Source organism: Tachypleus tridentatus, chromosome 12 (assembly GCF_004210375.1).
Source record: "Tachypleus tridentatus isolate NWPU-2018 chromosome 12, ASM421037v1, whole genome shotgun sequence".
Taxonomy (NCBI): domain Eukaryota; kingdom Metazoa; phylum Arthropoda; class Merostomata; order Xiphosura; family Limulidae; genus Tachypleus; species Tachypleus tridentatus.
The window spans coordinates 66,334,322-66,349,345 of NC_134836.1; the positions used below are offsets into that span (position 1 = coordinate 66,334,322).

The window sequence follows — 15,024 nt, forward strand, 5'->3', positions numbered from 1 at the left end:
TCCTTAGCAAACAAATTTTAACAACCTACTGACCATTCCTTCATCTATGTCACTACCAGTGTAATCTTTCAAACATAATTATATTTACTAAATTATTTTAATATAAAACTTGATTTCAAGTAATTCAGGTGAAATATTTAGAGTACAAGTTACTGATCTAATAAACAAAATGTGTACAACATATATTAGAACTTCATCTAAACAGTTGTTACATCAGATTTTAAATGATGAGTTGAAATAAACAACTAAAAGCCAAAGCACAACAAGGGCATCTGGTCAATGTTAGATTGTTATTCAGAGTCATTAGCACTGCGATCATCATATAGCTAATAATGTAGGAGAGTCACCAACCTATTTTAGATTTTGTTTCTCATCTAAATTTATACAAAAACCAAACTCGTATGAGAAGACAAATTTAAAAACCTTTTCTTCTTCTTGTATCAAGTTTTGACTGGATGGATGATTCATCATAACACTGCTTCCATTCATTATAGACTGACTGTCTTCTGAAATCTGCAATCCAGTCTCCCTTATAACCTTCAGTGATATACTGCTAGTGTTTGTTTCCAAGCTGTCTGAGATATCAGAACAAAACTTACAAAATAAACGTTGTTTACATAACTATTACACATGCAAGTTCATCTTATTTCACTTTCTTAGCCAAGTATCCTTATTGTATCATACACATCTCGACTAAAAACAGGTCCAAGAAATGTACTAAAGTATCATTTCTGTATCATACACATTTTGACTAAAAACAGGTCCAAGAAACATGTACTAAAGTATTATTACTGCATCATACACATCTTGACTAAAAACAGGTCCAAGAAACATGTACTAAAGTATCATTACTCTATCACACACATCTCGACTAGAAACATGTCCAAGAAACATGTACTAAAGTATCATTACTGTATCATACACATCTCGACTAAAAACAGGTCCAAGAAACATGTACTAAAGTATCATTACTCTATCACACACATCTCAACTATAAACAGGTCCAAGAAACACGTACTAAAGTATCATTACTGTATCATACTCACCTGAACTAAAAACAGGTCCAAAAAACATGTACTAAAGAATCATTATTATATCCTACTCATCTGGACTAAAAACAGGTCCAAGAAACATGTACTAAGGTATCATTATTGTATCACACACATCTCAACTAAAAACATGTCCAAGAAACATGTACTAAAGTATCATTACTGTATCATACTCATCTGGACTAAAAACAGATCTAAGAAACATATATTAAAGTATCATTACTATATCATACTCATCTGGACTAAAAACAGGTCCAAGAAACATGTACTAAAGTATCATTACTGTATCATAAACATCTCAACTAAAAATAGAACTTAATGTGAGAAATGGAAGGTGTACTAAAGGTGAGCTATCAGAAAAAAGCCTGAATGGTTTACTTAAGGAAAAATGGGCGATTATTATAATTAACAAAGAGGGTAAATAACCACACAAATTGAGTTGGTTAGTTGGTTGATTTGGTGTTTTATGGCACAAAGTAGCTAGGATATCTGCACCAATCACACGGTAAAAGTTAAATTTAAGGTAACTTTTGTAAACTTTATAAAGGATATTAAGGAAAAAAAATAAAGTTTTTAAAAAAAACATAAATAGTATAAAACCTATGTTTACATCTAGTCTACAGCAATAAGAGAAAAACTACAGTAATACAAGTTGTAAAGGACTTTCTGTAGCATAATTGTAATTATCATAACTCGCCAGGAAGACTAACAGGTAAGTTCAAAAAACCACCATCAGTCACCTGAAGTTGGCCTTTCCAGTTCTGGTTCCGAATTATTTGATGTTATGGCCATTTTCAAAAAGTAAAGTAATAAAAGTTTTAAAAGATTTGTAGCAAAATTTTAATAATAACTCACCAGGATGACTAACAGGTAGTTCAAACAGCAGCGTTAGTCACTTGAAGTTGGCCTTTCCAGTCCTGGTTTTGAGTATTTTGATGTTATGACCATTTTCTAATTTCAAATCTAGGTGGACTGTGATTCTTAAAAGGGAATCACATCCAAAAAGTTCTAATGTATAACTTAAAAAACTTAAATGGCATTAAAAAGATTAATACCTTTAAAATACTAAAAACATATCCAAGGTTGACAGTGTCACCATCACCAATAACACTGTCAAATGTTATGGACAAACCTTGCGATAGAACATGTTTAAAATAGTGCCGTCATTGAGAGTCGTAACGACGACAAGAAAGTAAAATGTAGCTTATTGTAACCTGAGTGTTATACAGATTACACATTGATGCATCAATTCCAAATAAAAGAAAACAATGACTTAAAAAACTGTAACCAATGCGTAGCCTAGTTAGAACTTCCTCTTTCCGATTTTTACAAAAGCAAGACAGGCAAAGTCCAATATAGGGTTTTATTTGGAAAAGTTGTTCTCACGTTGCTCACTCCCAAGATGACTGCCAACTGGCATAGAGCCGAGCATTGAGTACAAGACCATAGTCCATGTATGGAACAGGTACAGCTGTGATAGTGCCAGAGCAGATAGATTTAGCTGCAGTGTTGGTGAGCTCGTTCCCTCGCATACCAATGTGGCCTGGTATCCAGAAAAACTGGATAGAAGTTGAATTTAAAGAGCCAATTTTGAATATTAGTGAGAACAGGGTGTGAACTAACATGAAGCAATTCCAGAGCTAGCAGAGAACTAAGTGAGTCAGTATAAATAGTGCAGTTTGAGTACTGCTTAGCTTCTATGTTATCCAGGGCAAGATAAATGGCATACAGTTCAGCAGCAAACAGAGAAACTGTAGAGGGGATTCTACATGTAACCACTGAACCACAACAAACTATGGAAATGCCCATACAGTCACTTGATTTTGAACCATCTATATAAATAGTAATGGAAGGATGGTTTGAAAGATGCTCAGCAAATAACAGAATTTTCAATTGGGAGTGTCTGCTTTTCTCAGATGACTTAAAAATAGGTCACATTTGAGGACTGTAAGAAGCAATGGTGGGGTGGGCTGACCAGCAGATACAGCAATGTTATCCAAGGACAGACCCAATTCATCCAACTGCACCTGGATACAAAGGCCAAAAGGAGCAATGGAAGATCATCTGTTCTGAAAATGTATGGCCCACCTAGAAAGAAAAAAAACACAACTCCAGGTGGGATGCTTTGATAAGGAATGAAGTTTCGAAGCATTGAGTAAAGACAGAGCAGAGGTGCAAAGAAGGTTCACAAGACTCCTTGTATAAGCTCTAAATTGGGAAGTGTGGAAAGCCCAAGTGCAGAGCCAAAGTCCTTGCTGATGAATGGGGTCCAGCATCTTTAAGGCCAAGGTTCAGGTATAGCCATAAACCAGTGCTCCATAATCAAGTTTGATCAAAAAGAGCACAATATATCTTTAGTACAGAACATCAATCAGCTTCCCAAGTGGTGGAAGAGAAGACACAAGAACACTCTTGTACATTTGACCTGTAGCTTCTTGATGTGTGGTATAAAGGTCAGCTTATGGTCAAAGATAAGCCCCAAGAACTTTGTCTCAGAGACCATAGGCAGCACAACTTCACTGATATGGAGTTCAGGATCAGGGTGAATACCCTGTTGACAACAACAGTGCATGCAAACGATTTAAGAGAGAGAGAAGTTAAAGCCCTTTGCTATGGTCCACATAAGATGTGAAAGTCATCGACATTGAGCCTGTTTGCAACAGTGAGAGGAAGTTGTTCAGTAATGGCATTAAGCTTTATACTGAAAAGTGTGACCCTCAAAACACAGCCTTGTGGGACTCCAAGTTCCTGTAGAAAAGAACAGGAAAGTGTCGAACCCACATGAACTTGGTATCTCCTGTCCATTAAAATTATTTTAATAAAAATGGGCAAATGGCCTTGTAACCCATATATATTGAGGTCTAGCAAAATGCCATACCTCAATGTTGTATCATAAGCCTTCTCAATGCCAAAGAATATTGATACAAGATGTTGTTTGAGAAAGGCTTCTTTGATTGACGTTTCATGTCAAATCAGATGGTCCACAGTAGAGCACTGTCATCGGAACCCATACTAGGAGGGTGAGAGAAGATTGTTTGATTCAAGGAACCAAACACAACGAGCTTTAACCATCCTCTCTAAGGTTTTACCGAGACAGCTTGTCAAAGCAATTGGATGGTAGTTTGAAGGAATCTTGGGATTCTTCCCAGGCTTAGAGAAAGCTAGGACAATAGCCTGGCACCAGGAAAACATTCTCCTGCCAGATCCAGTTAAAAAAAATCAGAAGAATAGCAAGAGAAGCAGGAGATAGATTGCACAGCATTTCATAGTGTACATCATCAGGCCCAACCGATGTACTGCTAGACCAATGAAGGGCCAGTTTGAGTTTCACCAGTGTAAAAGGATGATTATAGTCATAGAGACAATCAGCTCGAAAGGAAAGAGGTGATCTCTCTGTATGGGTGTTGATGGCTAAGAAGGTGGAGGAAGAAGCAGAAGTGCTAGATACCCGGCAAAAGCTTTCACCTAGAGTATCAATGATGCTCTGGGTATCAGCAACTTCCTGGCCATCAGAGAGCAAGATTGAAAGGGGGACAAAATTACATTGCCTACTGACCTTCGAATCTTGTCCCATATGGCTTTGGAACTGGTGGTATAAGATATGCTGATTGTAAACTTGATCCAAAACTCCTTGTGGCTTTGACGTCTTACCCACTGAGAGTATGCACAGGCCTGCTGGAAAGTGATGCAGTTTGAAAGTGCTGGACATCTACAGAAAATATCCCAGGTCCATTTTTGAGCCTTCCATGCCATGTGGCAGGCAGTATTCCACCACAGACAAGAATTTCATGTCAAACATGTTGAGGTTTTAGGAATACATTGAGCAGCTGCTTGTATAATACAGTCAGTTACTGATGGCACACAGTCGTCTATTGATGGCTTACAGATAAATGCAGAATCAAGTTCTGCAAGAGCAGTGAAAGAGGGCCAGTTTGCATGATCCAGCTTCTACCAGGGCACATTGTCAACCCTCCATGAAAAATGGGAGAATAGTAAAGGGGAGAAAATTGACATATCAATAGTAGTAAAGGACTGACTAGGAGCATGAAAATAAGTGGAAGAACCAGTATTGAAAAGAAAAAGGTTGTGATCAGAGAGCATACGCTCTAGAGTGCGACCCTCCTATCAATATCAGCAATTCCCCAGAGGGGATGATGTCCATTAAAGTTCCCCAGGATTAAAAAGGGAGATGGCGACTGTTCAATGAGAGCATCAAGGTCTGATTGATCATGAGTCTCTCCAGGCAACAGGTAGAGAGAACAAACAGTTTTGGTATGACCCAAGGAAACATGGATGGCTACAGCCTCCAAGGATGTGGCAAAACAGGGTGGGCACGTGCTGATCAACCAACAGTGCTTTTCCTCCATCACACAGCCTCTCACTTCTGTACAAAGAAAACCGCCAAAAGTTGACTGTATCGGCAGGTTTCAGAAATGTTTCCTGTAAGGAAAGACATAGAGGATGGTAGGAACCAATTAGTGTTTTGATATCATCCAGATTAGAACATAAACCTCAATAGTTCTATTGTATGAAGGTGGCCATTTTTATTTATGTGTATGTGAATTGGGTGGAGAACCCTTCTGTTTACATCCACATCTTTTTTCTTTACTGTCTTTAATCGAGGGAGGTCAATTAACCTCCATGAATCCTGCCCTAGGTAAATTGGGCAGGTCTTTGATGTTGGAAGAGGATTCCAGTGACTTAGGACATGAAGGAATGATCATTTTGCATCTTGGGGTTGGAGAAGATGTATCTGAGGAAATGCCTGTACCTGGAACCAAAGGAAGTGGATCTTGGGATTTGTTGGAATGTATGTAAGGGACAGAGATGGATGTTGAAGTTGATTCATCAACTTCTTTAACCATGGAGGTGAAAAGACTTTTCATTTGTTTTGAAGGATTATTTTGGAGGCACAGTGAAATCCATCTACACTTCCACTGTAGTAGTGGAACGAAGTGCAGCAGCATACGTCCGGGATAAAGTGGTGGACACCAACTTTTGAATCGTTTTCAAACACTGCACCTCGTTTTCTTCTAACCACTTATGGCAAGAACAAACTTAGGGCAGGCAAAAGCCATTGCAGTTGACACAATGAGGATCCATTTCACACTCATAGGCATCGTGGTCCTTGCCACCTCAATAAGTACATGCCAAGGAACCAAGACATAATGCCTTTGAGTGATCAAACTATTGACACTGGAAACATCAGAGAGGGTTTGGAATGTATAGCTGTACCCTACAATTAAGATAACCTACCTTGATGGTGGCAGGTGGACATAGTGATGTAAATGTCAGAATGAGGATACTGGTCAGCAACGTAATTCCATCTTTGTGAGTGGAGATATACCTAACTGCAAAAACTCCTTGTGTGGAGAAACCAGTGAAAATCTCTGACTCAGGGATGTTCTTCAACTCCCTCTCAACAATAACTCCTCGTGATGAATTCAAAGTAGCATGAGGTGCAACCTCAATAGGTATATCCCCAATCGCCTTTGAATGCAAGAGTAGTTAACTGCATTGAGATGTGGATGTTTCCACCAACATGTCACCAGATCAAAGCTTCTTTGCAGAGCTTGGAGAGCCACCAAGTCTTTCTAGTCCCTTCTGAATGAAAAAGGGAGATATTTGCTCTAAAGGTTGTCTGAAAGAAAATGTAGGCTAAAAAAAATGAGATACAACAGATGTTACAGATGTTGAAGATTGTTGCTCAGAATCTTCAAGACGTGGTCGTTTACCTATGAACTGTTTTTTCACTGTTCAAGATTTTATTTGGAGGATCCATAATTAAAAAAGGAATATTTTGGCAACCACTGACCCCACCCACCATGGAGCCCTGTGAGGCAACACACCAAAATGTCAAACAAGGAGACTGTAGTAATGCCAGATACAATGTCCACAACACCTGTTGAGAACATCCAACACTGGTACTTGGTTGACCCTAGCCCAAGTGGATTGGCCAACTGACCTAAGAGGGAGCCACCTCAAAACTGCCTGTCTACAGGAATTCAAGGCCAAGGTGGTGTGCTAGGACAGGACCCTCACCCACCAGGATCCTCTCCTCCCCTTTACAGGTCACCGTGCATGGCAAACATGCAGGTAGATATTTAGATCCCAGAGGAGGAAAACTGAAAGAACAGAATATTCCCTAGAAGGTTCCTTCACCATGTACATGAATCCACACAGGGGACAAATTGAGTTACTAGTGAAGACCATACAATACTTTCTGTTCATTAACTGATCTTGGTATAGTATATACTTTCTTGTTTATTACTAGGGAAGATAGTACACAACATTCTGTTCATTAACTGATCTTGATATAATATATACTTTCTTGATCACACTTAACATATTGTTTTGGGAAAAGAAGGATCTATCGGTTCATCTTCGCTGTTTTATCCTCTAAGCTAAACAAAAACTATTAATAAATAATTTTTTAAGCCTATATTAAAACCAGTCCTTATCAATCATACAGATATTAGCTTTCTCTTAGATTCACTTAAACTTACTGCTTCCACAATATCCAAAGGTCAATTGCACTGTGAGAAGATTAAACTGTGTTTGTTAAAGATGTCCTTTAGTCCTACTATTATTACTGTTGAGCATGAAAAAAGATGATCTATCAATTCCCTTTACAATAAACACTTCAATTAATCTGACCTAACTATTCCTTCTAAAGAGAAAATCATTTCAGAGATATTAGTCTTTCTTTATATGATAACCCCTTTATCCCAGGGACCATTCTTATAACCCTTTCCAACAATTCAATGCCCTTCCTAAAGTAAGGATTCCAAGGCTGAATACAACACTACAAATGAGGCGTATCCAGTGACCTACCTACATCATGCAATTATAACCTGTTTACATTATATCAGTACATTCAAAATTTCAAGATGGTTTACTGTTTTATCACACCATCATTCCACATTTCAAATGTTGTTCTTCCTAACTCCACAATACATTCCAAATTTCAAGATGCTTTACTGCTTTATCACACCATCATTCCATGTTTCAAATGTTGTTCTTCCTAACTCCACAATACATTCCAAATTTCAAGACGTTTACCGTTTTATCACACCATCATTCCATGTTTCAAATGTTGTTCTTCCTAACTCCACAATACATACCAAATTTCCAGAGTTTATTCTAGTTTACAAGAGCATCTATTCCAAATTTCCAGATTTAATTCTGGATTATAATATTGTGTATTGGAAATGTGATGGCACTATTTTCATTTATGGCACTATTTATTTATGTTTCTAAACTTAAGCCTATATGGGATATTAGGATAACTTTATTAGACGTGTGGCACGTGTAAATGTTTTCTCTTCAGATGAATTTGCGTATTTGAGAAATGATGATAAGCATTTAATGTCTGAATTATCCAGAACCAGGTGATAGAAGCAGAAACAAATGTAAAAAGTTAATAACCACATACAAATAGCAGTGCATTAAAAAAGTAAAACAATTACAAAGTGAGAAATACACAAATTTATTACTTTAAGAGATAAGTTTTTGTGAAAGCTACATCAATAAAAACAACTGTAGAACAATATGTTCACCCAAAAGGTAAAAGATGAATAAGGGCTATCATCTGCCCATAGTAAACTGTAGACTGAACATACAGTTACACAATATTAATTCTGTTTCAACATGTAAAGTTTATGTTTGAGCTGGATATTAAAAGAAAAGCTAAGTGACAAAGATAACTATACACAGCATTTCAGACATACTATGATATTTTAACCCTAGGTATATTCAAATTAATAGCTTTTATTAACCTTTACATCTCACAGTTTTGATGCACTTGAAATAAAGAAGTCTCTACAATAATTAATTGTAATTCAAATAAACTTGTAGGAAATAATCCAAAATTAAATAATACATTTGAGTTAGTGTTAAACATGTCTTAATGAATCCAATTTATCAAGAATAGTCCTTCTATAGTTTGGCACACCACTGCAGTACAATCAAGTGATAAACCCTGTAAATGTGACTTACTGGATTCAACTTACCAAGAATAGTTTTCCTCAGGTATGGGCACAACAAAGCACCATACTACAATCCCAGTGATAACTGATATACTTAACCCAGTTATCAAGGCACCCCACCAGTATATTTTATCAAGTTTTAGTACTGAAAGAAAAAAAATGTTACATGAATTTTTAAATTATTACATTACAAAAAGATAAAATGTTTATACAAAAATAATTTGTTATAAACATACAATAAGTGTATTATAACAATATGAAATTATATAAAAATATAACTGCACAATCTTCACTTCCAAGTTCCCAACAGAAAATGTTATTTTTTTTATGATGTGCTAAGTATCATATAAAAAAGGATAGAACCTTATGATTTCATGATTTAAGTCACTTCTCACAGAAACAGGTATAACAGTAATATTTTCAGGATTTTAGAGTCACCCTTCAGATAAACAGGTATAACTAATATTTTCAGGATTTTAGTCACCCTTTAGATAAACAAGTATAACAGTTACGGTTTCAACATTTATAGCATTACAAGTAAGTCTATTCTACTATAACTACTTCTACACTCGTGCTAAACATTTCCTCTTATTCTCTTTGTATTTAGTTTTTCTTGACCCTCATTATCATCTAGTGCTAGTTCAAACTTCCCTAATAGCCTTAGAAAACAAGACATCCCCTACCCTATTTAAATGTCAACCATCCATTCCAAACAACTCCCTTCTTCCATTGACCAATAAGCTTGTTTTTTGATTTTAACTATTTTATAGAACAATGAATTTACCCTGTTTTACAATTTACCTGTGAGCTGAATACATAGATACAAGTCTAAGGTACTGTTACAAATACTAAGCCTATTTTGAGATTGTATTAAAATTTACATTAAAATATAAGTTAAATCTTTGACCATCTTACTTTTATTTACTAAAATTACTATATCTAATTATTATTTAACCATATGCATTGATTTTTTATAACAATTTTGAATTGTATTCTCCCCAAAAAATAGTTGTAAAGTTTTTAAAGATTTTTTACTTGGTCAGGCTAAAATACTATGAAACACTAACTTTCCATGGAATGGCAAATTGCATTTAAAACAAAATATGTTTTAATCAATTTCATTTAATCTTGGATTAATGTACATTAACTGAGACATGTTTAGCATTTTTTTATCACAATGTTATTATTGCTAATACTGAGGTTGTGAATCTTAACTAAGATTTTCTGAAGTTTAGATATACAAACAGAAGTAAATACAATTTAGCTTGAACAATCACAGTAATTATAAAGCATTAATGTTTAGTAGAATAAACAAAAACATGATGAAAATGTTTCACTAGTGTAGAGCTGCTATATTAAGAGAAGGTTATTTTTTTATTTAAAAAAATGAGAAAGTGTACTGAATCTTACAAGATCTAGAAAGGAATTGTTTGAGTTCTAAAGATATTACATTTGTAACAACATGTGACATTTCTAATAACTGTTAAAAACGAACTATTTAACCAGTAACAATGAACTATTTGAGAAGTACAGTTTCAGAACTTATGACAACCATTAAAAAGTAAATGTTTGTGGATTACAGTTTCGGGAATTATGACAACCGTTAAAAATGAGCTGTTTGTGAATTATAGTTTCAGTAGAATCATTATAAATCTAAAAATATCTTCAAATAATCATCTAGTAAAGAAACCAGTATTCTATGTTTGCATTAAAGAATTACACACAACTTAATAAACACGATAATTATCTCAGTCAATCTTAAGTTTAACAAATATAAAAACTGTAAACTAAAGTAAAAACTAACCACTTGGTCCATCGTGCACCACAGAAAATACATTCACAAACACTGTAAATGCATAAATAAAGGGTAAAAATGTAAGGCCCACTTCTAGTTGGTTTTCCTATCAAGATAGAAACAGATTATATAAACATTAATTCATTTCTGAAATATTTATGATATAAAAACACACATAAAATAAGTTTCCATTAACACAACGCCTCTTCCTCTTTAAGTAAAGTAGCAGCAACACTAAATTATAACAACCTTAGATGGACATACAAATCATCAGTTAACATACATCTTTCTCCATAAGTAAAGTATCAACAACACTAAGTTATAACAACATCAGATGGATATACCAATCATCAATTAACATACATCTTTCTCTGTAAGCAAAGTATCAAAAATACTAAGTTATAAAAACCTTAGATGGATATACCAATCATCAATTGTTTGATTATATATTAATCAGAAGCATTACATATTATTCATTCTATTTAACAGTACCTAAAATTATTAGTGTGATACTGAAAGTTCTGAGCTTACCTTTTTAAGTATTAAATGGCGAATGATAATAAATATGAGGACAGAAACTGTACCAGATAATACAGGAGAAATAAACCAGGAAGCAACTAAAGAATGAAAATATAATTTTATATAAACATAGAAACATTTACAACACAGTATGTATATAATCTGCAGTTAACTGAAAATTTCACCCACTACTACCAATCACAAGCATGCTATCATAGCTTTCTTTTAAATCTATTTAGCTACTAAATTTATATCATGTGAGTAAATACTACTTCAGAAGATTTTAATTATAGCATTTGAAATGCTTTTTGCAGAAAGCCTGGATCTAGGATATCAAAACTTAACATTTTGTTCTATCCACTCAATCACAAACACAATCTAACTACCGAATCAATAATCAGATTATGTATCCACTTAATCAAAGATACAGATTACACAGGCCTGTGAATTGAAAGATCATAAAAGTTGTTTTGGTTCTGATAATAGATTTTCCATAATTCAGCTATGAAGATTTCAAAAATAATATCAATTTTTATTATCACGTAAGGATATTTAGAAATCTAGAAGAAAAAAAAAACTCACTTAGATCAAATTATTATTTTGTTTATCCCAGAATCTCTAAAAAATCCTTTGGAAGGGTCAAATCTCTTGCCATATTAAGTTTACTTTATGTGAACAGTCATTGTTCACCAGACATTTCAGGTTGTAAACAGTCTTGTCATCATTTCTATTAACATCAGATTTAGAGTCAGATGGAACTGTTTCAAAAGTTTTTAGTGAAGTAGGTACAGGCACATCTGGCCCATGACAACAGGTCTTATAGCAGATTGAAGACTGGGATAAGAAACTTCTTTTTATTCCAAGTATTGTAGGCTTGCACATTACACAAGCAAAAATAGCAGCCATCTTCATGGTTTCTAGGCTCACACCAAGGTATTGTAATTCCAAAATGCAGACTCTTTCTTATCATTAGTGCTTTGTAACAACTGTTTGAAAAAAATGGTGGAAACTTCGTGAAGAGCCCATGATTTGTTTAGGTCCCCAAGTTTCACTCAAAAATACATGAAATATGCTTTTTTTTCTCTTTTAAGTAAATTATGTAATGTTTGCCTTTGCTTTTTTATAATAAACTTACCACAAATATAACAGAATATGTTTGGGTCATTTACATAAACAACTGTTGCCATAGTCACTAACAAATAATACTGAACAGAAAAAAGTAATGTCAAAGTGCACACACAAACAAAACTATCTATAAATGACAACTGATGAGGCCTGCTAACCATTTATATACTAGTGGTGCATTTCTTGTAAATTCTAGAACAATCGATAAGACATATTTACGTTGCATTGGTCTAGAAAAATCTGTAGCAAGTGGTTGTCAATGTTTTAAACATAAATATGTGAGACAAATTCAGTGAAAATGATTCACTAATGTAAACATACTGGAGCTCCCTAGTAGCACAGCATTATATTTGCAGACTTATAATGCTAGAAATCAGTTTCAATTCCCATTATGGGCAGAGCAGACACAACACGTGTAGCTTTGTGCCTAACTTCATATAAACAAACCCTGTACTGGGAAATTCTTCCTTCATTCAGATGCTATGATTCTTTTTGCTTTTGTCATGTGGACGTGTCTGCTTCTCTCCAATACAACCAAATATGCTTACACTGGTGAAGAGGGGAGATAGGTTGTGCTACACACACACAAGGAAGCTAATAGAAACATAATCAACATTCTTGCACTGGGAAAACAGTTCCTTAAGTTCAAACCAGAGACTAGGACAAAAAGTGAATTCAAGAAATAACTTCAATTTTTGCAAATACTTTCTAACATTGGGAGAACATTTACAAAGCTGGGACTGTCCTGGCTAAGTGGGAATGTTTGATAGAAAGATAGTCATAGTATGTTAACAAAATGAAGTTAACTATACATCAACAAAATATGCAGAACATTAGCAGCTACATTTCAGGTCACTGAAATGTGAACAAAACTAAACTGTTAAGTTCATTGGATGAAACAGTATAAAGACATGTGAATATACACAAACTATACATCAGAAAGAAAAAATTTTACAAAGGAATGCTGAAATTATATATGTTAAACTAAAACTTTTACTTAAATACATCAAGCTGTAAGTAAAAGTAAAGTTAACAAAATTCCAGCCCTAAGGTCCTGTATTACCTGATAACTTTCAGCAAGTTTTTATTTTTAAAATCAACAATTAACAGTTTTATGACAAAACTGTGAAATTTAAAAGATATTTTTCATCTACAAATTCTTTATTACTACTAAAATTTAAAAACTGTAATACATATTATAACCTAAAACCAGAATTACAACATAACATGACTTACAACCTAAAACCTAACCTCAACTGTTTCTTCATATATAAGTTATTTACCAATGAAGCCTAGTTTATTCCACTGAATTCCGCTGCTTCCCCTGGCAACAAGAGAAAATCCTACAACAGCTCCTACAATGCTATGTGTTCCTGAGATGGGAAGACGCAAGAAGGTGGCTAAGATATTCCATGATGCACTGCCTGAAACAGGAAAAATAAACAAAACCTCAAAACATCTGTTTTCCACTCTTTCATTCACCTGAAATTCATACATTCTTTCTTACCCTGCAAAACTGTTTGTTATGACATTTGAATGTTGTTTTGTTTTTAAATTTAAAACAAAACAAAACAGCTACATAAATTATTATAGTACTATTTTACAGTTAATCATTATTTCAAAATAAGATAATTATCTGAACATTACTTTCATCTGATGATGACACAAAACGTTGAAATCATTATCTTACAATTAATAGCTTCCAACCTATTTTCAACATTTCTAAGATTAAAAAAAAACTCAACACAAGTGACCTTCAGAAGCACCTATTCCCCACGTTATAATACCATGGATGGAACTGGCAAATTGAGTTTGAAATTCTGAGTTCTACCACAGAGTTAACTAATTTTTACAGTATGTTTTTAAGATCAGTGTGTTTGTAACTGAATAACGATCATGCATCGATGGAATGATAAAATTTGTCAATTATTTTCAACGTCTCTTGACAGACTGTGGACCACAATGGCCAGTTTCTTTACAATAAAACATTACTGATATACTTGATAGGTGTTTTTATTTCTAACATGAGTATCAGAAAAATATTAGGATTGTATAACCAGATAATATCCACATAAGAAAAACAGGAAATAATGTAGAGAACTATATATGCAAAAACGGCTCGTTTGGGTTGGGAAAATATTTTACGTAGAAGAGCAACAACGTTTCGACGTTCACATCAAGCAACAACGTTTCGACGTTCACATCAAAGAAGGTCGAAACGTTGTTCGCTCTTCTACGTAAAATATTTTCCCAACCCAAACGAGCCGTTTTTGCATATATAGTTCTCTATCACTAATGTAGAAACTGTTACTTTAAACTGTTGTGAAGAAATGTACTTACAATTGTAACTTTCGGCACCCACGCTAACAAGAGACTTGAGAACAGCATTCTAGCAACCGCCCATGTAAACTAAACTAACGTGGCAGGGGTTCAGTTTAGAGAGAGAGAAATCAGAAGAGTTCTCTCTCAACTGGGGTGTTCAGGAACTTTGTAGTTCCTCTTCGTCCCCTTACGTGAGAAATGTTTTAAAATATCCATGGAATTTTTA

At 34.6% G+C, this 15,024-nt stretch overlaps 1 protein-coding gene across 4 annotated transcripts in view; it reads right to left on the bottom strand.

The window, feature by feature from the left end:
• Positions 1–422: 422 nt before the first annotated feature.
• The window catches only part of LOC143233455 (sodium-dependent phosphate transporter 1-B-like), a 44,685-nt gene continuing 30,083 nt past the window's right edge, over positions 423–15,024 (bottom strand). For all 4 annotated transcript variants that reach the window (XM_076469713.1, XM_076469711.1, XM_076469710.1 and 1 more), the window contains exons 4-8: positions 13,760–13,900; positions 11,364–11,449; positions 10,842–10,938; positions 9,062–9,182; positions 423–575 (exon numbers count right to left, since the gene is read on the bottom strand). In XM_076469713.1, the coding sequence (XP_076325828.1) occupies position 575; positions 9,062–9,182; positions 10,842–10,938; positions 11,364–11,449; positions 13,760–13,900 (446 nt within the window). In that variant the 3' untranslated portion in view covers positions 423–574. The remainder of the gene's footprint in view (positions 576–9,061; positions 9,183–10,841; positions 10,939–11,363; positions 11,450–13,759; positions 13,901–15,024) is intronic.